The 25414-nt window shown below is 37.4% G+C and overlaps 1 protein-coding gene and 1 long non-coding RNA gene across 7 annotated transcripts in view; one reads left to right on the forward strand and one right to left on the reverse strand.

The window, feature by feature from the left end:
- Positions 1-372: 372 nt before the first annotated feature.
- Positions 373-3993, reverse strand: LOC129689600 (uncharacterized). The gene is made up of 3 exons (XR_008722143.1): positions 3948-3993; positions 2799-2915; positions 373-498 (listed from the first exon to the last, which is right to left on the reverse strand). It is a non-coding gene; the product is annotated as an uncharacterized LOC129689600 (long non-coding RNA).
- Positions 3994-4191: 198 nt separating this feature from the next.
- The window catches only part of Opa1 (OPA1 mitochondrial dynamin like GTPase), a 73778-nt gene continuing 52555 nt past the window's right edge, over positions 4192-25414 (forward strand). For 2 of the 6 annotated variants that reach the window (XM_055624862.1, XM_055624861.1), the window contains exons 1-7: positions 4192-4384; positions 10192-10510; positions 11317-11413; positions 12606-12713; positions 13152-13205; positions 14000-14067; positions 21624-21734. In XM_055624862.1, coding sequence (XP_055480837.1) covers positions 4353-4384; positions 10192-10510; positions 11317-11413; positions 12606-12713; positions 13152-13205; positions 14000-14067; positions 21624-21734 — 789 coding nt within the window. In that variant the 5' untranslated portion in view covers positions 4192-4352. Of the gene's footprint in view, positions 4385-4549; positions 4579-10191; positions 10511-11316; positions 11414-12605; positions 12714-13151; positions 13206-13999; positions 14068-21623; positions 21735-25414 lie in introns of those variants that run through there. The other 4 variants (XM_055624866.1, XM_055624864.1, XM_055624863.1 and 1 more) reach the window with 4 other exon arrangements.

Below are 25414 nucleotides of genomic sequence, written 5' to 3' on the forward strand. Positions count from 1 at the left end.
GTGAGATCCCTTTTGATCTAATCACATCTGGAGACTCAGTGATATGCTCAGAGGTCCAGATGTTAATCAGGTGGTTAAAATTAACCATCACCTCACACTACACAATTTGAAATCTATTTCTGAATCCTCTATTCTTGTCCGTGGTGGATTTGACCTTACACCTAATACACTGTCTCCTTCCCAGTTGCTTTGTAGTAAGTTTTGTAGTGAGGTAGTCAGAAATGTTCCAGTCTCAACTTTCTTTTTTTTTTTTAACATTCTTATTTATTTTTTGTACTTCTAACTAAATTTTAGAGTATTTTCAGCTTCTATAGTAAGTGCCTATAATGATTATAAACATATAGATGAGGGCTAGAGAGATGTCTCAGTGGTTATGAGCTTTTGCTGCTCTTGCAGAAGAATTGAATTTGTTCCCGGCATCCATATTACTCAGCTCCCAAACTACTGTTAATTCCAGCTCCAGGGGATCTGCTGCCCTCTTCTGTCACGCTCAGGCACCTGCACATACATGAAATACAGACAAAAAGACTAAGTTGAGGAAAGAAAAGAGTCTTGGGTTGTTTCATATAGACAGACACTATCCGTGGGAAGAAACTTGTGCATGCCTGCTGGCAATGACTGTAACATGCCTTTCTGAGCACTGGGGAGTCTGGTGGTGATTTGAGAATGCATGTGCCTCCAGATGCTTCTCTCCCCACAAAACCACACAGGAAGAATGTAATATCAGGGACCTTGGATACCTTCCAAGAAGAACTTTGCAAAGAAACTTAATAAAAACCTTAAGTGCATAGTCATGGACAAGCACAAGTGTATAGATTTCCACTAATAGTTCTTTGTTCTTTCTCTGATCAACTGGTTAGCCAAACAGCATTTCTCTGCATGAAAAGGTAAAGACTTTTAAGAGACTTTTGAGACTTTTAACTGCTGGTTTTCTCGGTTCCTAACTGAACCTGAAAATTTATTTTAAAATGGTAAAATTATTTCATGACCCCTAGACCAGAAGATACAGTTAGCATCTTTGTTTGTGTTAAATAATATACAAGTTAACAAGTAAAAATAAAGGTAGTTCTCCTCCCTTAGGAAGCAGTGAGTCCTTTCCTCACTCTGCCTTTCACTAAGACTCATCGACCTAAATCCTTTCTTTGGTCATGTACTATGAACATGTGAATTAGTAACACGTGAGTGTCGTATATCCTATTCAACTATATTCCTTGAACATCACATAGTTTACTCTTGTATCTATATTCTTCTTGGAGGGGTGTGTACATCACACCCTCTAAATCAGTGGTTCTCAACCTGTGAGGTCATGACCCCATTGAGGATCAAATGACCTTTTCACAGGTGTCGACTAAGACCATTGAAAAACATAGATATTTACATTATGATTCATTACAGCAGCAAAATTACAATTATAAAAGCAGCAATGAAAATAATTTTATGGTTGGGGTCACCACAACATGAGGAACTGTATTAAAGGTTGCAGCATTAGGAAGGTGGAGAACCACTGCTCCAAGTATATCAATCGATAATTTTTATATAAACAATGGTTTATGTTTTTAAAAACTTCTCTTGAGTTTTCTAAGAAAAGACCACAATCAGAGCCATTGATGTATTTAACCTCAGGAAGTGTATAAAACACTTCCTGACTCCTTGCCTCCAATTTTTTTTTTTTTTAAGATTAATGACTTAATGTTGTCTGGTATTTTACGAGTAACTGGTTTTGTTCTTTATTTGTTTGTTTTGATTTTTCAGAGACAGAGTTTCTCTGTGTAGCCTTGGCTGGCCTAGACTCACTTTGTAGACCAGGCTGTCCTCAAACTCACAGCAATCCACCTGCCTCTGCCTCTCAGAGGGTTGGGTTACAAGGGCATGCCACCACAACTGGCTGAGCTTGTTTAACTGTAAAATTTTTAATTTTTTTACATGACAGCAAGAAGTCCAGTATTATTTCACACTGTATAGCCAAACAAAACAACTCTGTGGCCTGAATTTGAACTGATGGTTGTGGTTTGATTTCATAACCGTTTGACAAGATGTCCTACCCAGCACTATAAGATTCTCCTATGTACATTCAGTCAGGTGGATATCATGCAAACCCATTATAATTTGAAAATATCACCTGAGGGACCTCACCTCTCAAACTTCCTACCTCACTCTAGCCCATTTACTTTAAACATGCTTACAACCGATACATTAGCAGACAGGTGGCTTATTTTATAAAATGTTGAATAACTCGTGCAATTGTCAGATAGTATACTGGTCAAAACAAGTATTTGAAGCATGGCTTTTTATTGAGTTTTCTCCTCTACATTTCTTTGGCAACATTATGAAGTTAAAACAAAACAAAATCTAAATTAAAGCCACTTCAAATTAGGGCCAGCTATTTCAGGATTTATTCTTTATTCAGATACAATGAGCTCATAGGTTTTTGTGGCTAGTATGAATATAACTCACTTAATTAGCTACTATCTGGAGACTTTTATGCTGATTTTAATATTTTGTTATTTCATTTAATAGTAGACAAAATCTGCACATAGGACTGGTTTGGTATTCCCAGCCTAGAAAAGGAATTACAAAACAAGAGCTTTGTAAAGTGCAGAGAGAAATTACGCATGGAAGTAGTTGTTACTTGATTTCTCCCTTTTATTTTTTCCAAACAAGAATTAGGAAGCAATAATAACAAATACAGTTTTATCTGGTACTAGAAAATGTTAGGGTTTATACTGGTTTCCATATTGGTTTATACTGGTTAGGGTTTATAGTAAGTTTCCATCTGAAATGATCATCAAAACACTCACCACAGTAAATATATCCCTGGAGGCCTGCATTAGGAAAGTTCATTGTCAAGCAGTTGGGTGACAAGATACTTTATATATTTGATGGTATTCTGAGTAGATGGATCCAGATTTATGATTCTGACAATTAAATGAAAAGAGATTTTATTTGGTCTGGTAGTGGTGGTGGTGGTGGTGTGTGTGCTTTTGTTTGTGTAAGTATGAGAGAGAGAGACAGAGACATAGAGTTGAGAAGAGAGAGATGGGTAAAAGGAATAGTCCTTGAAGTGAGAAAAAGTACAAGACCCTCCAATTTTAGTTCCTACTAATGCAATTAATTGGCATCATAATCTTTCATGGGCAATATTCCTTTTCTGAACCGCAGTTTCCTCTTAAAAATACAAAATGGTTGAATTGAAGATGAAAGAGATATTTGGAGTAGTGTAAATAATTTAGATTATTAAGGAGAAAATGTAGCTGGAAAAAGGAAGGAACCCAAGATGCCCACACCTTTTGAACACTAAAAAATAGTTGGGAGAAGCAGGTAGCTAGGGTCCTAGGAATCAACTGTGTAGAGTGGATGGTAAGGAGAAATGGGGAGGGATGGGTTACAGGGAAATGGGAGGATGAATCTGACATTTTGAAAGTCAAAAGACAAGGAAGAGAACTTAGCTGAAAACTGCTGAAGGGCCATTACCAGAGATTTGGAGATGTTAAGAGACTTTGATAAGAATAAATTCAATAAATCAGTGCCATTAAAATTCAGATGAAGCGGGAGCAGTGGCTACACCTGTAATCCCAGCAATTGGGCAAGTAGAGGCAGGGGATCCCTACGGGTTTGAGGCCAGCGTGGTCTACAAAGCGAGCCCAGGATAGCCAGGGATGCACAGAGAAACCCTGTCTTGAAAAACAAAAACAAACGAACAAACAACAACAGCAACAACAATCAGATGAAAGCCAACTAAAGAAAGAATGAAAAAGAAAATAATTTGTGCTTTTATGAAACTATATGTGCATATTCCAAACCTACAAACTCAAATGTCAAAAGTGTCTCTCCGATCGGATCCCAGAAAAATCTAAGGTTCCTAGCCTACCAAGACTGTAAGATTGTTCGGTTACAAAAATGCTTTTAAACAGATATCATTAAATTGGCTGCTCCCAATAAACATTCACCGTGTGAATTTCTTGAGGACAGCCCGCCCAACCATCTCGCTTGGAATCCTTAACCGGGAAGCTCATTTTCATAATTCCAACCGGCTCACTTTGAGAGCGGAACCGAGAGGGGGAGCACTACAGAGGTACCGCCCAGAGGCTCGCAAGGCATTCGTAGTCCTCCGCGGGCCGTTTGTGCTGCTCTCCTATCGTTCCTGTGGGTGGTTATTTCGGGGACGGACTTATTACGGGTGCCCGGCCGGCTCTTGCGGAAGTACATGCGCCATTGGGAGGGACTCAGCGACTGCTCTATGCCCTTGTTGAGCGCCTGCTCCTGGGTCATTGCTGGAGCAGGTGTCGGACTGGGGCCGACACGGGGCTCCCACGTGGCCGTCTCGGCGCTTGTGTGTGGTCTGCGCTGGCGGGATGTGGCGAGTACGTCGGGCGGTCGTGGCCTGGTAAGTGCGGCCTGCGACCCGGCCCCGTTATGTCACGTTCTGTGCCATTTAGACAGCCGGGTTGCTCCATCACTACTTTCTGAATGTGCAGGTGACCGTCAGGCCAGTCCAAGGCTCTTAGAGAATTCTTGCAAATGTTTGAGCAGTCGGAGTGACGGGCGCTGGCCGGTGACCACTTCTCATTCAACTCGAAGGTTTTGGATGCCTTGATTGCTGTTCCCTTTATCCGTGCCCTTGTGTTCTCGCTGTTATCTCTGTCTCTAGTCGCTGCTTTTATTGTTGTTATTCTCCCCTGGCCTGGCTGTGTTCTTATATCTCCGTGAGTTTCATTTAGCTGTCTTCTTCCAGCCTTAGGCCATATATACTTTGCATATGCAGGTACTTGCGCTCTTCTGTATGAAAGGGCTCTCTACCTGTCTGCCTGACCCTCTGGCTGGAGTCGGACGTAGAGCAGTGACGCACGTGATGTTGGACAATGTTTAAGAGACGCCCTCCTCAGAGGAGATCTTGTTCAGTGTTGAGGTACACTTTGATACGACGTGGTGCGTGCGGCGCCACTTTTCTAATAGTGCTGTTGTTGCACTAGCCTGGTTTTAAGGTCGAAAATCATGACATAATTTCATTTATATGAATTGCTGTATGCATTTTAACGATGCTAAATTTGATGTTATATATGTCATTTGTTCTGATAACTCCAAGCTTAACATATTGTTTCAGACATTTGATTATAGGAAATAATATACACCAAGGAAGATTGGGAAATTTTAGTTCTTCTGAGTTAACTTTACCTTTAAACATTGATCTTCAATTTTAGTTAGAACTTTTAAAAGATTTTGTTTTAATTATGTGTATGGGAGAAGGTTGTATTTGCACATGAATACAGGTCCCTTCTCTGGGTAGAGGGGTAGGGTCCCACTAGAGATGGAGTTACAGGCAGTTTTGCTGCCTGAGGTGGATACTTGGGCCTGAACTCAGGTCTTCTGCAAGAATGGCTAGCACTCTTAACCCTTCCATGCATCTCTACATACCCTAGAACTTTATTTTTTTTTTAATGTGTATATCTCTTTTGCCAGCATTTATGTCTGTGTGTTACTTGTGTGTCTGCTGCTCACAGAGGCCAGATGACAGCATTCAGTCCTCTGAGACTAGAGTAACAGACGGTTGGGAGTTGTAGGTTCTGGGAATTCAACCTCAGGCTTCTGAAGAGTAGCCCTTTTTCTTAACCAATAAGCTGTCTCTCCAGCCCTGCCCCAGGAGCTTCTTAAATGGTTGAAATGGTTTATTATACTTATAAGGAATGGAACCCATTTGTTTTGTCAGAGTTAATTAAGAGTCCAAAAGTAGAACTGCCTCTGCCATGATTGAGTTATTTTTAATTTTGTGTGATTTTAATTTAGACATTTTCACAACTTTTAGTATTGAAATAGGCTATTTAAGCCAGCAGTAGTGGTGCATGCCTTTGATCCCAGCACTTGGGAGGAAGAGACAGTTGGATCTCTGTGAGTTCGAGGCCAGCCTGGTCTGCAGAGCAAGTTCCAGGACAGCCAGGGCTAAACAGAAACCTGTCTTGAAAAACCATGACCAGATCAAAACAAAACAAAAAACCAAAAACAAACAAAATGCAACTAAGTCCTACTCTATTAATAAGGTTGAAACAGACTTTTATATACACATAAAAATACTTCTCTTAGACAAGTCAAACGAAAGGCCAATGACCAACATTTTGGGGGTACAATAAGTATTTGTGTAAAATTAATGAAAAAAGTTATTTCAAAATAGTCAGTTCTACATAGGTAAAAGATGTGGTAGATAAACAAGAGCAGATGACTTGGGGTGATGTACTTTGCATCACATTTGACTCTTGTTTTTAAGTTTCTTTGGATAAAGAAGTCTTTTTCCCTCCATAGCCACTTTGTTCTTTCTTGACTCTGTCCTTTGTCTCAGATTTCTTAAGACTTTGTTCAACTGTGGGTGTTCTTTTTCGTCACTTGTCTGGCTTGACCTTTGATTAAAAAAATCTCTTTCTTCAGTTCTGCAGAATTTTTCTTCAACTTTATTTTCTTCTTTCCATTGCATGTATTCTTTTTCTTTCTAAATACTTTTTTTTAAAATGTGAGATTGCTTAGGTAGGTCTAGTATGGTCTTCCTTTCCAAAAATACAACCTCTACTTTTTATCTGCTTAAAAAAAAAAAAAAAAGTAGGCATCTGCCCCAACGTGTTTATATGCATACTATCTTAAAATTTTATCTCTTTGCCTGTATAATAAGTAACCATTAGCATTATATGCCTACTTTAAAAATAAGATTAAATAATATAATACTTCCATTAATGACAAAGAAAGATTAGAAAAAATAAAATGGATTTCTTGAGTAATGCTTAGGTAGCTACACATTAAAAAGCTAAAATTATTAAGCCATGTATAATGCTGTTAAACCTGTACATTTCAACACTCAGGAAACTGAGATGAGGTCATCTAGGAGTTCAAGGCCAGCCTTAGCAACATAGCAAGTACCAGGTCTGAAAGAATTAAAGAGCAAGACCCAGTCACAGAAAACTAAAGAGTTAAGTCATTGAAAGGCAAGTTCTTTATATATATATATATATATATATATATATATATATATATATATATATATATATATATATGTGTGTGTGTGAAGCTAATTAAGACACGGACTCCCAGCCCAGCATGGTGGTGCACACTTTTAATCCCAGCACTTACGAGACAGGCAGATGGATCTCTGTGAGGTCAGCCTGGTCTACACAGTAAGTTCTAGGATATCCAGGACTGTTACACAGGGAGACCCTGTCTCAAACAACAACAACAAAAAAGGACTTCCTTTTTTTCCTCCATACATTGTAAAAGTTATGAGGTCACCTTGGAAAGACATTAAATACATCTGTCCTGAAAGATTAGTTGAAGTTTTCTCCAAGCTACAGTTATCTTAACTGTTGTAAAAGTGGAAATGTTCGTAATATACTAAGTTGTAACCCAAGTCATAAAGCTACATGTTGTAAAGTCTGTTTTATATTACATTCTGTGTATGAGTATACATGATAAAAAGGGAACTCTACTGAAAACAAACAGAAAGTCTCCCAAAACTTACACATGCATCCAGAGGTGCACAGGTATATACATATCCAATACTTTATTCCTTGATCCTAATGGATCATTGCTATGTACCCTATGTGTATATATATATATATATATAGAGAGAGAGAGAGAGAGAGAGAGAGAGCCTCTCACCTTCCCACCTTGATACCATTTCTTTGTATCATAGCTTATGTCTTCTGTATTTTTTCTTTATTTTGCATCCTAGAAAGTGTTCTTAATTTATTTTCTGCGATTGAGGTATATGCAAGTGTAGCTTTACTTTCTGTAAACTGCTCTTTAATATTCACTAAGCTCTTTTCTAAAGCTTAAATCTATAAATGTTGTATTCTCTAATATTTTGGAAAATGCTCTTATTTAAGTTTTCAGTATTTCAGGAATCTTGTCAATACATGTGATATCATGTTAAGAGCCCCTAATTTGCTCTAGGAGTCTGATTGTCTGGTCACATTTAAGCATTAAGGGCCAATGACCAACGCAGATGCTTTGATTGTGCTACTTCTTGGTGAGAGGGATGAATGACTGAGCAAGCTGTGTTTTCTGTTATTGATTACTTCACCTAGCAACTTTCCTTTTAGGGCTTTGATAGAGTAGGTGAGTGATATGAACCTGTTACAAATGCCAATATTGATGCCAGCTGCGTCTAGGAAGCCTTCTCCACCCGTACACATACACTTGGGATCCTTAGGTCTTCTCTGGCAGATTTCATCAGCTTCCAGAGCAACTGCTGTTCTTCTGCTCCTTTTACTCTCTTATCTATATGTCAAGACTACCTTATTGAGGTGATGGAGAGATATTTACTTTTTCAGAGGACCTGCGTTTGATTTCCATCACCCATATCATAGCTCAGTCATCTGTAACTCTGTTTGCAGAAGATCCAATGCTTCTTCTGGCTTCTGTTGGTAACTTGCACACAAGTATCCAGACATGCATGCAAACAAACATCAATACACATAAAATGAATAATAATGATAATTTTTAAACTTAAAAAGATACAGAATTATCTTTAATTTAAAAGCCCTCCCTTGGGTGAGCTTTTATCAGTCTCTTGAACTGGCAGCTCTAGAAGATACCTGTCTACATACAAGGATTTGCTTTGAGTCAGTTCTGCCTTTAGAAGACAATTGAAGAACATGCTACTTCTAAGTACTTACCTGGAATATTCTGTCCCTGTCACTTAAAGTTATTGCTTCCACCATTGTGAAAATAGGAATATTTGGGATTTGGAAAGAAATAAGGGAGAAAATAAATAAAGACATAAATACCCGAGGGCTACATGTGGACTTGGAGTTCATTTAGGTGGGATTAGATTTGGGATTAGCACCTTTCTGAAAAGTAGAACTAACCTCTTGAAGGTTAAAAGGCTATTCACTCAGTCACACACTGGTAAAGAGCAGTACAAATGGATACTGAAGTGACATTAAGCCCTTATTCTGGGCTAGTTTTGCTAAGTTCTTTGCAGGCCCTAAGGTGAGAAGAAGGGTGGCACAATCAAGAAACCGGATCCTAGCAAAACTGTGTGCTGAGCAACTCAGAGGAGGTAGCAGATCCTCCAGAATGTCACCACAGCTCCATTTCCGGTTCTCCCTCTGTTTGCACATTAGCTGCCATCTACATTTGTCCAGCATCATCTCTCGTGGAAAGACCTCAGGCTTTTCTATAGATGGAACCTAGTTTCAGCCTCTCTTTTACTGTCAGGCAAAACATCCTTTTTTTAAACAGATAGGTTTATGAAAGAAGATCTTCATCCTCTTGAGTTTTCCCATGTTGGGTTTTTGAAAGCACGTAGCATAGTGTCTGTGACATAGCTGGAAACAAGAGCTGCAGCCTGTGGTGCCTTTTCGGTGAGAAGGTCTTAACTCATGTAACTAGAGGAACACTCAACTGTTTTCCTCTAGTTACATGAGCTAAGACCTTCTCACCGGTGGACCCCACCAATAGGATTGAATCAGATGTGCATTGAGTAAGATCAGCCATGTAGGCTTCCTATCAGAAAGCTGCCATCCATGTAGGAAGGAAGGGGGGAACAACTCAGACCCTTCACATGTACAATGAGATTCTTGTCTCTTGAGGCCTATTCTGCTATTTATATTTTTCTAAGGACCCAGGTTCTTGAAGGTAGGATTAACTTAGTTTCCATCTCTGGACTAACATAGGATTGGAAGGCAAAACAAGTCACTGTTCTTGACTGTTAGAATTGTTGTCTTTTAAAGTAGAACTTTGCATGTATTTTTGTTACTGGCTTTTACAGTGTACAACTTTTGCTAAAACAAGTAACCACCTCTTTTCTCTTTGGTTTCAGTTCCTTGGACCAATATCACAACCCACATATAGTAAATTAACATGTAGAGTCTGGAGTCCTCATGCCTGCACTCATATTCCATCATTATTCTTTTGTTTGTGTCCATATTCCATCGTTATTCCTTTGTTAGTGTCTTCTGCGGCAAGTTGTGTTTATATCTTTGTGCCACATTTTCCCTCATCTGTAGAATGGAGCTAGTGTCATTATTTTTGTGGTAGCATTTTCAGCAAGATTGAATGAGCTGGCACACAGGAAATATAAACTCTTGTATAATGGGACATGGTTTGTAAGTATGGGTGCGTGATCTTTTCTGTTAGTTCCAAAGCATTGTTATCTTCTCTGATGTTTCTCCCATCCTTGTTTGTTTGTTTGTTTGTTTGTTTGTTTTTCAGTGAAGTCTGCCAATCCTTAGTGAAACACAGCTCTAGGATACAAAGAAACTTACCGCTCCAAAAACTACACCTGGTTTCACGAAGTATTTACCGTTCACATCATCCCATCTTGAAGCTTCAAAGACCACAATCAAGGACATCATTTCAGCAGTTCTCTTCTCTAACTAACCTTTCTTTACATAAACTGAAACTTTCTCCAATTAAATATGGCTACCAGCCCCATAGGAACTTTTGGCCAGCAAGGATAGCTGCCAGGCTCCTGAAACTTCGATATATCATACTGGGATCTGCTGTTGGGGGTGGCTATACAGCCAAAAAAGTGAGTTTGCTTTCTTACTATAACTTTTTTTTAAATTATTATTATTAGTTACATTTTATTACTCTGTATCCCAGCTATATCCTGCTCCCTCATTCCCTCCCAATCCCATCCTCCCTTCCTCATCTCCTTCCTGCCCCTTTCGAAGTCCACTGATAGGGGAGAGGTCCTCCTCCCCTTTCATTTGACCCTGTTTAATCAGGTATCTTCAGGACTGGCTGCATAGTTCTAATTGTTCCAAAATATCATAAATTTTTACAGCGTAGTAGAAAGAAATTGTCTTTTTTTTTGAGTCATTCACTGTATATATTTACTGTGCTCTATGTTGTTTAGTGGTGCCATGTAAATATTTACTATAATTATAAATGCCCTGGAAGATGGAGTGTGGTCTGGGAGGAAGAACACTTGAGTTTGGTTCTAAGCACTGCCATTTAGCAGCACAGGAGACAAAGTCAGGTGGCATGTTCACAGGGCCACTCTGGACAGCCCTGGAACCAGAAGCAAAGTGACTTCTCTCCCAATCTGTCTTCCTTTTGCTTCATGTTTGCTCATGCCAACATGAGCCCTGTTTGAAATAGGAATGTTTTGAGTTTTTACATTTTCCACATTTGATACAAGAGTATTTATTTTCATTCTACTTAGTTACCTACTGATTTGTTTTTAAAAGACCTGGACTTACATAATTTCATTCCTTAAAGGTTCTGTACAGGATACATTTTCTTTGTTGATTGTTTTAACCAATGTGCTTTCTCTTTATATTGGTGTAGGGCATTTGGGTTATCTGATTAACATATGTTCTTGTCTTTTAGACCTTCAATGAATGGAAAGATATGATACCAGACCTTAGTGACTATAAGTGGATTGTGCCTGACTTTATATGGGAAATTGATGAGTATATTGATTTGGGTTTGTATCTTCAACATTCGAAACAGCTTTTGGATTGGGAGGGGATGGCAATAGGAATAGTTGCATTTGTACTTGTAACTTTTGAGCCTAACATGTAATAGTTCTGTTTTAGTAATGAAAGTAATAATCTGTAAAAGAAAATTTAATGTTTCTTACATTTATATGTGTGTGGGTGCGCTAGTGTGCACACACACATGCAGATGCCTATATGCATGCAGAGGCATAAGCGTAGAGGTCAAAAGACATTTTGAGGGCATTTTTTGTAATTAAAAGGGATCCTATGGGTACCTTGGGTTGATAGGCCTGGTGATAAGCATTTTTGCCCATTGAGCCATCTTGCCAACCCAGAAGAAAAAAAATGTAAGAATAAATATCCAATAGTCAATTTAACATGGCTGCCACCACTCTTTAGGAATATTTTCTTCTGGTTTTACTTATTAGTTGAATGTGGCTAACATTAATTTCTTATTTAAAAGTTATATAGTCATAGGGATATGTTCCTTGGTTTTGTGTTTTGCTACTAATCACATCCTATCTGCATTTCCTTGCTGCTAGCAACCTTACCAAATACTGTTTTCCACATTATGCAACATTGCCTGCATCATACATACTAGGACCCTATGGCTACCTTGGTCATTTCTACTTTCTGCAGCCAAGTTCCTTAGAAGTCTGTTAGTGTACAAAGTAACTTTACCCCTTAAAATGTTGCCCCTGCCTTTAACAAGTAGGCGAGGACAAGGTACGTTCAATAGCTGATTGCAAGTAACTCATGATGAAATTAAAAAAAAAAAATTCAGTCCCTTTTTAAGACATATGGAGGTGGGTTTAATCTGCATAACTGCTTCATCATAGTACTTCTTAAATATAACCATGTTAACAAAGGTATTTTTAGGAAACTGGACAGTTTCATTTAAAAAAAAATACATGTCAGTACTGTGCAACATAATGTATTTACCAGTATCTCGGTGTAGTGACTGGGAGTCTGGATTCTAAAGCAAGGCTGCCTGTCTTGAACCCTGGCTCCCTCACTTTGCTGTATGCTCTAGTTTGCATCTCTAAGTGGAGTTGACAGCAGGAAGTATTTTGTAGGGCTAGCTTGAGGTTTAAGCAAGTTGACTCATTTATAGCCTTCATATTTTTGCTGTATCCTGCTTTGAGACTGTTCTTTATACTTGCTTTTGGTCCCCTGTAGAGAAAGTTAGAAAAGCCCTTCCGACTTCAGAAGACCTTGCCAATTTAGCTCCTGACCTGGACAAGATCGCTGAAAGCCTCAGCTTGTTGAAGGACTTCTTCACTGCAGGTAAGTGGGAGTTTCTCATTTAACTTCAAGATTTAGGATCTCAGAGGAAAAAATGCATATATGGTCTTATTTGTTCCATCTTCTAATTTAAAAGAAACACAAATACAAGATAAAGCTTACACAGTGCTTTTAATCTTTAGCCTAATCAAATGAAAATTTGTAAGAAAGTGTATGCTTAGCTTTTTGTTGGTGAATAAGAAAGTATTATTTTTTGACATGTAGATGAGACTACCTATGCATTTGCTTTTCATAACTGCTTCAAGCCAATTTTGTTACTTTAAAACAAAACTTAATTATTTCAGGCCATATGAAGTACAATTTTATAAGATTTATTCTGGCATATTTGCCCAGTTATTACCCTAATATAAGTCTGAGATCTCAGACATCCTTGCTTATTATTATTAAATTTTCATTTCCCCTTTTGCTGATTTTCCACAGGTCCCAAATTGGTTAGTGAACTCATAGAAGCTTCTGGCCCACTTCTCTTGTTAGGTGTGTAACCAGACATTTTTGCTGACCTTAACATGCCTTTTAAATGCTTCTAATAAACTAGTTGCAAATAAAATTGCAGACCAAATTTATAATCCTGCTTATATATGCTGATCTTTAAACCCAGAACTATATTAGGCAAACTTATATCCTTTTGGTGGAAATAATAAAAAAATTATATTGATGACAAAATTAAAATTGCTAAATACATGACTTAAAGTTATCAAAAGATAATTTGCTTACCAAAAGAGATTGTTGAAATGAAAAGTAATTTTAGCTTGTCTCATCTGCCCTGTCATAGTGACCTTTAACTTTTCTTTGTACTCTACACGTCTGATGGCAGTGGTACTTGGCCAAACTGTAGGAACTCCCTCTTAAAACAATCTTTGTCAAAGATTGTCTCATTTTATCATAATCTTCATCTATATTTTTCAAATGGATTAATTGTATTTTTTGAAGCTACTATAGTTTCTTTTGAGCTATGATCTCACTGTTCAGCGCAGCCTCCGTCTCCAGAGTGTAAGTGCTGGAATGGCAGGCATGCACCTGCCTATCTGGGGTTTGTTCTGATTTGGTTTTCATTTTGGTGCATGCCTGCCTATCTGGGGTTTGTTTTGATTTGGTTTTCATTTTGCAATGCTGGTAATCCAATACAGACGAGGCAGGCAGTCTGCCAGTGGGCTGTATCCTGTCTCCCCACAGCCACTTACTTTTCAATTGCTTTAATGTCATTTGGAAATTAATGTGGGCTGTAGACATCAGTAGAGAATTTAAAGAACTGTGTGTTTATCTTTAAGGTTCACCTGGAGAAACAGCATTTAGAGCAAAAGATCATGGATCAGAAAGTGACAAGCATTATAAGAAGGTAAATATAAAACAGAACTCGTCGTAATGGGAGTCCTGAAAATTAACTGTTCCTTTTGTTTTTGAAATGCTTGAAAATGCTAATACATTCCTAGAAAATATAAAAATGTATACTTACTAATTGAAAACTGCGGGTGTTAATGAGGCAGTTTTGGAGTAGAATCAAAGACACCCATCCCCTCGGTTATGCTCTGTGAAATAATCATTCAAGGGTTTGTTACAAAATATATGTGAGAAATGCTGGTATAGATAGTTTAAGCAGTCTTCTCTTTCTTGAGACTTCACAGACCAATATATATTCATATGTGTTCACAGATCTTCAAGAGGGTACAATGTTCAGAGCATACCAGATTTATGCACAGAACCTACTCTCTTTTCTGGAGACTTACGTTGGCTTAGCGGGAAAGATATGAGAGAGTAGAAAGTGAGTTATTAGCAAATAAGTCAATTCTTACATATTAAGAACCAATAAGGTTGTATATGGATCAGGCCATTGAGAGGTGCATCAACTTTAACACCTTCTCTAACAAATCCATGGGAGCACTATGGCGCAGTTGCATATGAAACCTGGAGAGCCGCTGAGCTACTCTGCATTTCTAGTCATATGCCTTTGTCATCTTTTTAAACTGGAAAATGAAATAATTTAAAGTTTTGTAATACTAATGCCTAGATAAATAAATTTATGAATAAAATATTCTATAAACATTTTAAGTTAAATGTGGAACATAGAGTTTATACTGAGTTTTAAAGCATCATGGGAAAGAAACTTATGATTATTGAGGAACAGAAAAATAATTTCTATATTTCCATTTCTTTCCCTTTCTTTCAATTTGAACCTTTTTTTTATGCTATCCCAATTTTTAAATATATTTCCAAGATTTTTTTCCTTTCACCTTTTAGGTAAAACATACTTCAGAGTATATATTTACTTTCATTTTGACCTATTTTTAATATATATGCATATATAACTTTAACTAAGGAATAGTCTTGATTGTACAGTGAGAGGTAGGGCTAGAAAGTAACTTGACAAATGTGGCTTATTTTGAGCCAGGGAAAGCCTTGGCCATGAAAGCCAATGAACCCAATGTGAAGAAATGAATTAATCTGAAGAGAAGGGCCCTTGCAGCAGGTCTGTGGTCTGATAGAGTAGATCCCGAGTGACAGGTAGATATGCCAGTGTCTGCTTTCTCACTAATATGTCACGTGATCACTGTGGTAAATGAGGAAGTGATTTCAGACTTGACTCAGGTAAGTCCCTTAAAACTCTGTCAACTCTGACTGAGTGACCTATAATTGACCTCTGCAATTATAGATGAAGCAAGAGAATGTATTGTTAGGAATTCAATTATTTTTGTAGATTTGATTTTATTCAATTGACATAAAAATAAATGTGCTGCTTTATTTTTTTTTAATGTACCCCTTTGCTTGTTTGCTTATAAATGCTCCTTATAGGCTCTTCCTTTAAACTTTTTCTTAATTTATGGTAATTACTTTTCCCTATTAAAACTTACTAGCTGGGGATAGGGTAGAGATATGACTCAGCCATTCAGAGCACATTCTGGTCTTCTAGTGGACCCATATCAGGTGGCTTGCAAACACTGTAACTATAGAGCCAAAGAATCTGCCACTCTAGTCTGGAATCTCTCATATGTATATTTCCACATGCAGACACACATATAATTTTAAAATATTTATTAAATTGCTTAAGTTATCAATTATTTTCTAGTTATTCATTGTAAATATTAAATCTAGAATTGCACCTATGCTGCTTTTATTACAGGTTAAGTCAAATTATAGAAAATGCTAATATAATGGAAGCATGTTCAGCTGCAGCAAATAGTTTTCAGTTCTGTTAATGCACAGTGTTGATTCTAAGGTTTGAGTCTAGTCTGTCATACTTGAGGGTAATAAGCCCTGTAGACAAGATACAGATAAGTTGTTGTAATCTAATGAATCTTGCCTACCAAGTGATGTTTGCAAGGAGAGACTTGAGTCCCATGGTAGCCTTTTTGAGATCATTCAGACATTAGTTTTCATTCATGGTGTGTGTGTGTGTGTGTGTGTTTGTGTTTTGGGGGGTGTTTCCCTGTGTGCCACATGTACCCCTAGTGCCCACAGAGGTCAAAAAAGGGTGTTAGACCCGCAGTACTGGAGTTAAGAGTCACTTGTGAACTTCTACATGGTGCTGGGAATCCCAAGGATCCTTTATCCTTTAGAATCACAGCCTTAACCACTCAGCCATCTCTCCAACCTCCTCAGATACCAATTCTAAAGACTTCAGTGATCATTAGGAGTACTGGTATGACATCCAGAGTTTCTCTGGTTACTATTCAATTGGTTTAGTCTTAGTTCTTAAGATAAACTCATTAAAATCATATTCTGATCAACAACAATACCAGCCTGAATGTGCCTGATTTCCCCAAGTTGTATTCAGGGTTTGAAACAGTCATGCTTAAATTTAATAGTTGTCAGTTTCATGGTTGTGGTTTCTGGCACAACTTCTCTACTAGAAATAAAACATGAAATGCAAATTGATTTTTAATAATAATAATTTGAATATATCTCTATATCTATGACTGAAATAAAGATCTGTCTCTGCAAGAGGAGAACACATCCAGAAAAGTCTTGACAGTAGAGGAGTAGTTAGGACCACTCAAACCCAACTGAAAGTAAAGGGAATTGAGGGAACACGGGTGTCAGAAAGTATGACCTGAGTCAGACTGAGCAACATGATGAGCTGGTGACTTGTGCTTCCTCTCTTGAGCTCACGAGAGTGTGTGTGAATGGGAATTACAGTCGAGATCTTTAGAAAGCATGGAAGTCGTATGACACTGCAGTCTGAGTAATCATCCTTTCTTTGCTTCTACCTAAACGTACATCTGATAGGTTGTGGACACTATTTTTACTGTGTTGATCAAAAGTTCTGATATGCATCTTCCGTAACAAATATTGAAAAAGTAGCCAATTCACTTTTAGATTGCACTACTTTATTGAGGCATGGTCCACATATAGTAATACTACCTTATAATAAATGTTTATAGTAATTAAAACATTAAAATTTGGGGAAAAGTTTAAAATTTTTATTCACTGGTGAAAATATTTGTGTGAACTTTGTAAAAATTCTTGATATCTGGAAAACTTAAAACCTCCAGAAGCTGCCAAATTATGAACTGTTTTATTGAGTGAGTGGATCCAATATTTGTAACCCACCACCATCAAGTAACCACAGCTTTGAGGAATACTCATGTCCTGCACAGCTAACAGCTGCGAGTATATTCTTAGCAAGAATCACAGCACGGGTATACTTTGTAGATCAGAAGAAATTGAGTGATTAGAAGAAAAGTAGGAAAATGCCCATTAAGAGAATGAATGACTAAGCAGTCAGCCTTACTGCATTGCCTAATAAGCATGCTGCATGTTTATGTTATTCAAGAAATACTATGAACATATGTCAATAAATTATACTGTTGTAGGTAGACACTTGGAAACAAAAAGACCTAATGGAAATTATAATATTGATAATTACTGATGCCCATTTTGTTTAACTCTTAAAACTATTTGTAGAAAATATCCACGTAGTAAAATATATAGTGTGCTATTTTTGATTGGGGAAAATTTAATTTAATCCAGAGTGGGAAGACACTTCATTTTGACAACCAGTAATAAATTTTGTATTCATAAAGGTCTTGAACATTTACATATAAGCTAACCAGTTGGTTTTAGCTAAACAAATAACAGAGTTATTCAAAGTTTGGAAAGTAGAGCTTAGGAATATTGCATGAAGTTTTTTTAACTAAACCAAAACGAAGTTTGGCAAATGTTATCTTGTAGGGCCTACTATTAAATGTTTTCCTCAGGTTTGCAGACCATAATGTCTCTATAAGCTACTCAGCCTGCCCACTGTAGATTGCCAACTCTTTTTTCTGCAGTAATCTAGACACACCTGCCATTTGAAATGTAGGTTGATAAAGATGGATCAAAGGGACTTTAAACACAGCAGTGCAGTATGACCGGGTGGTAGACTTTGGAATCACAGGTTATTTTTCCTGTTTTCTAAACTGTGACCTTCAACAACTTGTTTAGCTTCTCTGAGTTCCTCAATTCTCTGTTGGAAAAGGAGGCCCCTTGAAAGGTTGTGAGAAGTCCTAAATAAATGTAAAGCTGTTAAGAGTTAAGGGGTGAATAACAACAATGGTCATCATTTTCTGTGAGTTATTATGTGTTAATGGTGTGTTAACATTTGATTAATTTCTTCTCTTTGCTGTGTTATAAAGTCTTTTGGAGATTGTGAAAAATGGGAAATGGTTTGTAGGGTTGACCATGTATCTTATAAAGAGTTTTTAAAATTATCTTTAACTAGAAACTGCAGGTGAGTGATAAGTTAAAAAAAAATCAGCTGTTTTGACTCACTCAAGCAACAACAATGGCCAAATCCTGCTCTCCCTGGGCAGTAACACATCTCAGATACATCAGGGCTTATTTAAGGTGCTGTGTATTAAAATGAACAGACTGGTGCATATCTATGGAACCAGCCACTCAGGAGGCTGAGATAGGAGGCTTGCTGGAATCCGAGGCCTTTGAGACACATCTGGGTAACATAGCAAGTGATGTAATTGTCGTATCCTGTTCAAGCTTTATAATAGAAATGCCATAAGCATGTGTACTATAAACAACAGAAATGTGTTCCTCACAGTTCTGGAGCAGGGACACAAGATTAAGGAGCTGGTGGGTGTGATATCTGCTGAGCACTGTCTACATGGCAGAAGGGGCTAGGCAGCTCCTGAGGTCTCTTCTACAAGAGCACTTACCTGGAGGCCTTAAGACCTCATCACCATGCAGAAGCCTCCATTCTCTTACTACCGCCTTGAGGGCTCGGTTTCACTATGAATTTGACAGAGCTTGAATTAAAATCTTTCCACCAAAATTGTTAAATTTTAAACTAGCATATTCAGTTGTTTTTCAGAACTCTAGTTATAACTAATTTTCTTGATTTGATACTGTCATGTTTTTTTACAACTATAAGTGTTATACCTGAAACATAAGACAAAATTATAGTGTCAAATTAACAATGAACAGAATATTTATTGTTAAAGAGCATACCTTCTGAACTGGGCATGATGCATGCCTTTAATCCCAGCACTTGGAAGGCAGAGGCGGACCTCTGTGAGTTTGAGGCCAGCTATGTCTACATACCCACCTCCAGGCCAGCCAGAATTACATGTTATGAGACCTGTCTCAAAAGGGCGGGGGGGGTGAGTCTTTCTTTTTAATAAATTATAGAAGTTACCTTCTATAATTGTTAATCATAGCATTGTGTGTAATAATTACTGTATTTTATATAAAATATTTTTGAAATGCTTATTTCTTGAGAGAAAAAAAGTTTAAGCTCAGGAGAGTGTTCACTGGCAAAGGTGTATTTTGTACATCTGAGGCCATGTGTGATTCATCTGTCTTTTTGCTGTCTACATGTTCAGAGACTGTACAGCTTATTATTCGGTGCTCAAAGTTGGGAAAGGGTGATCTTAAGATGCATAGCATAGTATCAGTAGTTTTTTTCTGTGTCTAATTCTTGTTTTCTCCTACTTTTTTTTTTTTAGGAGGTAACAGTTAATTTCACCTATCTTCACATAACAGTGCTTCAGTAGCAGACTTGGAAGGAAAGTGAGGTGTCACTAGAAAGAGAGTATTTTCTGGTAGTCTAATGAACATTGTATTAACTCTACAGTTGTGTTTAGATGTAAACAGTGATTCAGAGCGGGGAAGTTAAGCTAAGTCAAAATTACTTGGAATTTTATAAGCTAAAGTATCAGTAGTATGTAAATATTAGCAGATACTCTACTAGGTGTGTCCAACCTTTTGTCACTGTGACATTAATCTACAAAGTTCACACTTGCAAACTGCACAATTGACTTAACACACAAAAAAAGTCAAATGTGCCTTGGAGTGGACACACCTGCAGGCTCTCTTAGGAAGCCTTCTTTAAGGCAGTTGTTCATGTGGTCTAAATACTTGGGTGGTTGAAATACGTGATGATTAAGATAAATGAGCAAGTGGATAACACTGTTAAATTACATTTTGTTGTTTAATGTATGGAATGACAAAAATTCATTATGGGATAATGAAGATAGCAGTGACTTTGGTAAATTTGTCAATGGCCATAGAATCGCACACACACACATATACATCTTGAAAGATAGCATCAGGTTTTATGAGTACATTTTGTACTATTGAATCAAGAAACAAATGTTGAAATTTACTTGCCAGCTATGTTCAGTCTTTGATTTGCTGTAAGTCAGTCAGTTTTATTCATTGTCTGATAATAACAGTAATCAAATCTAAGAATGAAACAAAATTCCCAAATTTTATAGCAGCCTTTGTATAATTTAAAATGTTTTACTGTAATGTTTTCTCCACCCCATATTATTGTGGGGAACTCTTTTATGGTTACCTAAGTTCATAGGTTATGTAAGGTAAATTAAGTAAGTTTCTGGGTAAACCCACAAACTAAAATTTGAATGTACTGTTAACCAGCATTTTTATCTTAAGAGAAATTTCTGACAATACAAAATAGTATTTTTGACAATTATTTTTTTAAACATCTGAAGCTCATTAAAACCCAGATTTAGGTTATTTTAATAATTACTTGCCTTCTTGTCTTTAGTTTTATGACTTGATAAGTCTGAACCCATTGTTTTCTAACACACTGCACTGTTCAAATTGGCTGTTCACTGGAACTTCCATTTTAGTTCTTCTGAAACCATCAGTCTGGTATAACTGTTGATTCGCAGTGTCTTTTTCTCCATTTGTCTCAAGGTTGGCCATTTCATAGGTCAGCAATTTACAACATAGAGGCGCCCCCTTACCTCAGTAGGCAGCACCTGCCACTCTCTGAAGTACTGCATGCGTTTAGCATTGTGGCTCATGTGAACACAGTGTAATCACAGTGTACCAGCCTAACCTTTAGTGATTAAGTAAAATCAGTGTTAGAGATTTTAAAAGGTAACAAGGTCCAAACTGGCTTTTACTTTTTAGTTTTCATAATAACTGTAATGTCCCTTTATCTTAATTATGTTTTTTTTTAATTGGTATGTTTTCAGTTACTTTCTCAGAGGCCATTTCTATTTTATTGTCAAAGCAGCTCATCAAAAGTGAAAATGCCGTCAATTGGTTATGTCATGTTTCAAGTCAATGCCAACCATTAGTGCACATTGGCAATTTTATAAAGGGTTACAAGAAAACCAGGGACCTCATGTGCAGTCTTTCTTGAGCATGCCCATGAGTCTAGTTTTACTCTGTTGACATTGTCTGTCTGGCTGTTTAGTCACTTTCACTTTTAAAACCACATATAAGTTTTCTGAGATACCCAGTTTTACTGAGGGGAAAATGGAAATTCAGTGCAGCGTCCTGTGGGACGGCACTAGAGGTACCTGTGTTTCCATTTTTGTTTTAAGCTATCCATTCCTCCCTGTCTTGCATCTGCTTTTCTGTTGTGCCCTTTGGTTTAACGTTGTTCTCCCTCCCCAATTCCCTCTTCTCCTCATTGTAAACTCACGGCAGGGTCTGCTTGGTGAGCTCATTCTCTTACAGCAGCAAATTCAAGAGCACGAAGAGGAAGCACGCAGAGCCGCTGGCCAGTATAGCCCGAGCTATGCCCAACAGAAGTGCAAGGTGATGGGTGGTTTAAGGGGCTACTGATGCATCACACTAATCAGCCATTTCTGCCAACATCATGTCACCCTAATCTGTTGATGGACTCCAGTCATGGAAGATTATTTTTAAAAAGTAAATTAAAAAGATACATCATTACCCCTAAAGTGGGTATTGTAGACACAGCTCAAAATATAAGCTCAAGTATAGGAATTTAGGTTATCTGTGAAAGTCCATGGATTTGTATTTAGAGTGAAACTGTGAACTGTGTTCATGTGGTCCAGTTTAGTCATTTAATTAATTGGGTACTGAAGCTACATGAAGTTCTTAAAGATGTGCTTTTAACCATTAGCTCAAAGCCCTGCAGGGTCAGTCCCTGCATCCTGAACAGACTTTAATCACAGTGAAACGAGGGTCTTGAGCTAATTGTCTCATATCTCTTAGAGAATTTTTTAGTTTAAGATCAGAGAAAATTTAAAACTATGTACAAACCTTATTCAGGAAAAAGATTCAGTCATCAAGTCAGCTTCTTGTTTGCTCTTACATCTGAATCCAGGAATATTACAGATACAGGTTTAGTACAGTGCCTGTGCTGGCTAACCTTGGTGGTGGCTAATGCTTGAGAGTGCTCATTATAATTCCATGTTTGCTTAATGTCACTTCCTGGCTTTCTCAATTCCATGGCTGTGAAACCAAAATAAGTAGAAAAAGAAAACAAGTTATTTCATCTTTGTGGTTAAAGTAGATTCTTGACTTGAGGAAGGATTTAAACATTATCCAATTACATATGCTATGAGTATATCATTAAATATCTAGGAAGTTAGATGCCTTTACTGAGGCATGCATACCCTAGCTTTGTTACATCAAGCAGTGGGAGGAGTTTGTGTGTTCTGGAAAGTTACTAGAAGTATGAATATTGGAGCCAATTACAGTTTACCCATTTTTCATACTGGTAAAACTGAGACGAAGCCCATCTGTCTGCCACTATAAGATCTAAGATACAGTTGAAGATTATACCAATGTGCTTCTAATTCTGCCCATTCTAGAGATATAAGTAATAAATACTGGTTGATTTTCTGAGATACTGAACATGAATGTTCAGTTTAGGCCTGCTTTACAAGTCTATCTTCAGACTTAAGGATGTCATTCCTGTTCTATTTACTTGGTTTTTTTTGTTTGTTTGTTTGTTTTTGGTTTTTGTTTTGTTTTGTTTTGTTTTTCTTAACCCTCTTGTTACTCCTTTTGGCAGTCTGTGAAATATGACAGAACTGTGCCTGTGTCTGGTTCATTTGTAAAGGAATACTTAGTGAGACACCAACCAGGGCTTGTTCCTGCCTATTGTGTAGTTGCCTTGTGTGAAAGTTAATGGGACTTTGAAAATAATTTATGCTATCCCATAATGACCCCATCATCCTTACTGTCCTGAAAGACCAGTTCCTCACTGTATCTTCCTCTTCTCCCTAAAGTTAGGGCAGAGATGACGTCAGCTCTTCACCATCACAGTCAAAATCTGTATTCCTCAGATTCTTGTCATTCCTTTTTTTTTTTTAATCATTCTTATCAGCCATTTGAGGTTTATATAAACCACAGGCACTTTTAAGTCTTTAAAATAATTACTTCTCTGTTCTTGAAAATGTAGCTAGGTCTTCATTTCTTAATATTTTGTTAGAATAAATAAAATTTTTGCTGTATTTTCTAAGCAAAAGAGATAACCAGAGGCACAAGGTGTTGGTAGTTTTTCTCCTGTGGATATGTACATATATAATTTCCCAGGGAGCCTCAGATACATAGTTCAGTATTTCGGAGCAGCCATGGTGACTTACTAGAAGGAATTAAGTTCTAAAATCAGTGTTGTTCTCGTGAGGAGTTAAGGTTTTCTCTTTGACATCTTTGACATGAGCTCATTTGTGTGGAAGATCCTAGCCTTTCTCCATCAGGTTCAAAGCCTTGGAATTTTGGAAACGCCCTGGTTCAGTATCACTGATTTCAATCCTATCAGGGTGATTTTAATTTCATAATAAGCCTAAATATATTACACAGTAGACCATGAGTTTCATGTTGTAAGCAGCTAAGCTTTACCAGTAAGCCCTTGGAAGAAAACATGCCTAAGTTGTCTAAAGAGGTAGCCAGAGAGCATAGGCCTCACAAGCATGAGGACCTGAGTTGGCTCTCCAGAACCCATATAAAAATGTTAGGTATGGTGATGTACTCTTTGTTTCCAATGCTGGGAAGGCAGAGGTGGGCTCCCTGGGTCACTGGGCAGCCAGCCTCATCTAGTTGGAGAGCTCTGGAGCAGTGAGAGACCATGTCCCCAAGGAAGTGTGAGTGTCCCTGAGGGTGACATCAAGCTACCGTTCTGGCCTCCACATGCATGCATACATGTGCACACACACGAGTATACACACACGCATACACATGAGTACATGCACACTTTTCTAAAGTACAATAAATGTCAGATCAGAAATAGCTCGTGGTAGTCTCTAAGAAAACATGTAAAAGTTAGCTTTTTACCAATCTTTAATACTTGGTTTTATAAACAAAGTTTTCATCATAGGTTTTAGAAAAAAAGGGAAAGGGAGATCTCAGTCATTACTCTGATACCTGCCTTAAAACATTAATTTTGATCCTTATTAAGTGAAGTGGCTAGGAAGTATGCCTTTTTTACTATTCTGATTAACTGTTTTGACTGCTTCTGTAGTCTTTTTTTTTTTTTTAACCCATCTACTAAGTTAACCTTTATAGCCCTTGGCTTATATTAACATTTTAACTTTTTAATTTAGTTATATTAGTTTCCTAATTATTGTTCCACAGCTGAGTAGTGTTGAATATTTCATAGTAATTCAGGATACGTTGCAGGAAGTCACTCAGTTTATATTTAAAACTAAAACCAAAACAAGGCTCATTATGGTGGTGACCACCTTAAAGCCCAGCACTTGTGAGGCAGAAGCAGCTCAGTCTGTGAGTTGAAGGCCAGCCTAGTTCACATAGTGAGACCCTGTCTCAAAAAGAAAAGAGTAAAGGAAAAATAGTTCAAAGTAGTAGTGTTTGTATAGCTTATGGTAAATTGGCTCTAGCTGAATGAATATTTAGTGGAAGAGAGTAAATCACAGTACTTTTGAAATGAACCAGGAATGTAATGTGCATCACAAATATTTTTATTCATCCTATAACAGAATGATGGCATGCCCTGTGATCTTAATATGGAGTGGTCTTTGGGGTTTTGTTCTTTGGGTTGTGGGCTCTTCGACTTGCCTGGCTCCTCACATTTTAAGAGACTTAATAATTCTTGTCCAATCTACCTTAGCACACGTAATCAAAATGAAAAAAATAAATTATATCTGCAAGTCTCTTCTTACCACTCAACGCTAAAAACAAAAGTTGTATTATAAAATCTCATTACAAAATAATTTTAGGAGGTTTTCAAACATAGACATTTAAGGAGAAAAAGGTACTTATCGTTTCTAACAAGTATTATTATCATCTGCGAAACCTAAATTATTCAGAACTAGGAGTTAAATAACATTTTGTAACATGGACAAGATTTATTAATTTCTACCTCAATAAAAAAATATATTTAAAATCTGAGGAAGTCAGTTCTGTGTCCAGTCAAGAAGTCAGTGCACATTTGTGTGAATTTGTCGTACATGACATTTTTTTTTGTATTTCTGTTTATAATTGTATTGTGACTACTTTAAACTCTA

The sequence above is a fragment of the Psammomys obesus genome, unplaced genomic scaffold, assembly GCF_907164565.1.
Source record: "Psammomys obesus unplaced genomic scaffold, mPsaObe1.curated_primary_1811, whole genome shotgun sequence".
NCBI lineage: Eukaryota > Metazoa > Chordata > Mammalia > Rodentia > Muridae > Psammomys > Psammomys obesus.